Here is a 2,740-nt window from a genome sequence, read left to right on the forward strand (position 1 = left end):
CCAGTTTCATGACTGGCCAGGCTACGGTGTGAAAGTTCTGTTTGTTTCTCCTTGATGAACCCCCCCGCCCCTTGGTTCACTCTACTTCCCTGTAAGCTAACCACCCGCCCCTCCTCCCTTCAATCACCACTTGCAGAGGCAATAAAGTCATTGTTGCTTCACATTCATGCATTCTTTATTCATTCATCACACAAATAGGGGGATGACTACCAACGTAGCCCAGGAGGGGTGGTGGAGGAGGGAAGGAAAATGCTGCACAGCACTTTAAAAGTTTACAACTTTAAAATTTATTGAATGACAGCCTTCTTTTTTTTGGGCAATCCTCTGTGGTGGAGTGGCTGGTTGGCCGGAGGCCCCCCCACCGCGTTCTTGGGCGTCTGGGTGTGGAGGCTATGGAACTTGGGGAGGAGGGCGGTTGGTTACAGAGGGGCTGCAGTGGCAGTCTGTGCTCCAGCTGCCTTTGCTGCAGCTCAACCATACACTGGAGCATACTGGTTTGGTCCTGCAGCAGCCTCAGCATTGAATCCTGCCTCCTCTCATCACGCTGCCGCCACATTTGAGCTTCAGCCCTCTCTTCAGCCCGCCACTTACTCTCTTCAGCCCACCACCTCTCCTCCCGGTCATTTTGTGCTTTCCTGCACTCTGACATTATTTGCCTCCACGCATTCGTCTGTGCTCTGTCAGTGTGGGAGGACAGCATGAGCTCGGAGAACATTTCATCGCGAGTGCGTTTTTTTTTCTTTCTAAGCTTCACTAGCCTCTGGGAAGGAGAAGATCCTGTGATCATTGAAACACATGCAGCTGGTGGAGAAAAAAAAAGGGACAGCGGTATTTAAAAAGACACATTTTATAAAACAGTGGCTACACTCTTTCAGGGTAAACCTTGCTGTTAACATTACATACATAGCACATGTGCTTTCGTTACAAGGTCGCATTTTGCCTCCTCCCACCGCGTGACTACCCCCTCAACCTTCCCCCCTCCCTGTGGCTAACAGCGGGGAACATTTCTGTTTAGCCACAGGCAAACAGCCCAGCAGGAATGGGCTCCTCTGAGTGTCCCCTGAAGAAAAGCACTCTATTTCAACCAGGTGACCATGAATTATATCTCACTCTCCTGAGGATAACACAGAGAGATAAAGAACGGATGTTGTTTGAATGCCAGCAAACATACACTGCAATGCTTTGTTCTACAATGATTCCCGAGTACGTGTTACTGGCCTGGAGTGGTAAAGTGTCCTACCATGAAGGACGCAATAAGGCTGCCCTCCCCAGAAACCTTTTGCAAAGGCTTTAGGACTACATCTAGGAGAACCGCAAATGCCAGGGCAAAGTAATCCTTTCACATGCTTGCTTTTAAACCATGTATAGTATTTTAAAAGGTACACTCACCAGAGGTCCCTTCTCCGCCTGCTGGGTCCAGGAGGCAGCCTTGGGTGGGTTCGGGGGGTACTGGCTCCAGGTCTAGGGTGAGAAACAGTTCCTGGCTGTCGGGAAAACCGGTTTCTCCGCTTGCTTGCTGTGAGCTATCTACAACCTCCTCCTCATCATCATCTTCTTCGTCCCCAAAACCTGCTTCCGTATTGCCTCCATCTCCATTGAAGGAGTCAAACAACACGGCTGGGGTAGTGGTGGCTGAACCCCCTAAAATGGCATGCAGCTCATCATAGAAGCGGCATGTTTGGGGCTCTGACCCAGAGCGGCTGTTCGCCTCTCTGGTTTTCTGGTAGGCTTGCCTCAGCGCCTTCAGTTTCACGCGGCACTGCTTCGGGTCCCTGTTATGGCCTCTGTCCTTCATGCCCTGGGAGATTTTGACAAAGGTTTTGGCATTTCGAAAACTGGAACGGAGTTCTGATAGCACGGATTCCTCTCCCCAAACAGCGATCAGATCCCGTACCTCCCGTTCGGTCCATGCTGGAGCTCTTTTGCGATTCTGGGACTCCATCATGGTCACCTGTGCTGATGAGCTCTGCATGGTCACCTGCAGCTTGCCATGCTGGCCAAACAGGAAATGAGATTCAAAAGTTCGCAGTTCTTTTCCTGTCTACCTGGCCAGTGCATCTGAGTTGAGAGTGCTGTCCAGAGCGGTCATAATGGAGCACTCTGGGATAGCTCCCGGAGGCCAATACCATCGAATTGTGTCCACAGTACCCCAAATTCGAGCCGGCAACGTCGATTTAAGCACTAATCCACTTGTCAGGGGTGGAGTAAGGAAATCGATTTTAAGAGCCCTTTAAGTCGAAATAAAGGGCTTCATTGTGTGGACGGGTGCAGGTTTACATCGATTTAACGCTGCTAAATTCGACCTAAAGTCCTAGTGTAGACCAGGGCTAAGAATGAAACTAAAGTTACATGAGACAGAGGAGATGATGAGACAGCTGGTAGTGTTGTGTTTACAGGGTTATGAAAGGTAAATTGTGTCTATATCTCTCTAGCCTCTCATACTTTGTCCATTACCATGGGATCCAAGAATCTCCCTGGGATCTAAACAGGTAGACATGCTAACATATGGTTGAGTTTCTATCTGTGTGATGGGGTGTATCGATCCCACACTGGGCAAATGGAAACTGACCGATCACTGGGGGCCCAAAAGACCATGTCCCCTCGCCTCTGCTGCACCTGCTCCAGGTGGAGGCAACAGATAAAAGAAGGCAGGTCAGCTCAGTTGGGGCTGGCTGAGAAGAAGGAAGGCTATGTGCTGCAGGCTCCTGCAGAAAGAACCACCAACCTCCAGACTGCTGAG

The 2,740-nt window shown here is 50.2% G+C and overlaps 1 protein-coding gene across 1 annotated transcript; it reads right to left on the bottom strand.

Annotated features, from left to right (window-relative positions):
• Positions 1-259: 259 nt before the first annotated feature.
• LOC140908136 (uncharacterized) lies at positions 260-2,154 on the bottom strand. Its single transcript, XM_073335107.2, has 2 exons — positions 1,390-2,154; positions 260-801 (listed from the first exon to the last, which is right to left on the bottom strand). Exons 1-2 carry the CDS (start codon positions 1,970-1,972, stop codon positions 281-283), a joined length of 1,104 nt encoding a protein of 367 aa, XP_073191208.1. The 5' UTR covers positions 1,973-2,154; the 3' UTR covers positions 260-280.
• Between the last annotated feature and the right edge of the window lie 586 nt (positions 2,155-2,740).

This window comes from Lepidochelys kempii, chromosome 3, assembly GCF_965140285.1.
Source record: "Lepidochelys kempii isolate rLepKem1 chromosome 3, rLepKem1.hap1, whole genome shotgun sequence".
Classification (NCBI taxonomy): Eukaryota; Metazoa; Chordata; order Testudines; family Cheloniidae; genus Lepidochelys; species Lepidochelys kempii.

Bases quoted from the DNA above. Each gene is read 5' to 3' on its own strand.
- LOC140908136 (XM_073335107.2), bottom strand. From the start codon at position 1,972: ATGCAGAGCTCATCAGCACAGGTGACCATGATGGAGTCCCAGAATCGC. The intron at 802-1,389 runs GTGAGTGTACCT...TTTCTCCACCAG, and splicing joins AGGCGGAGAAGGGACCTCTG to CTGCATGTGTTTCAATGATC.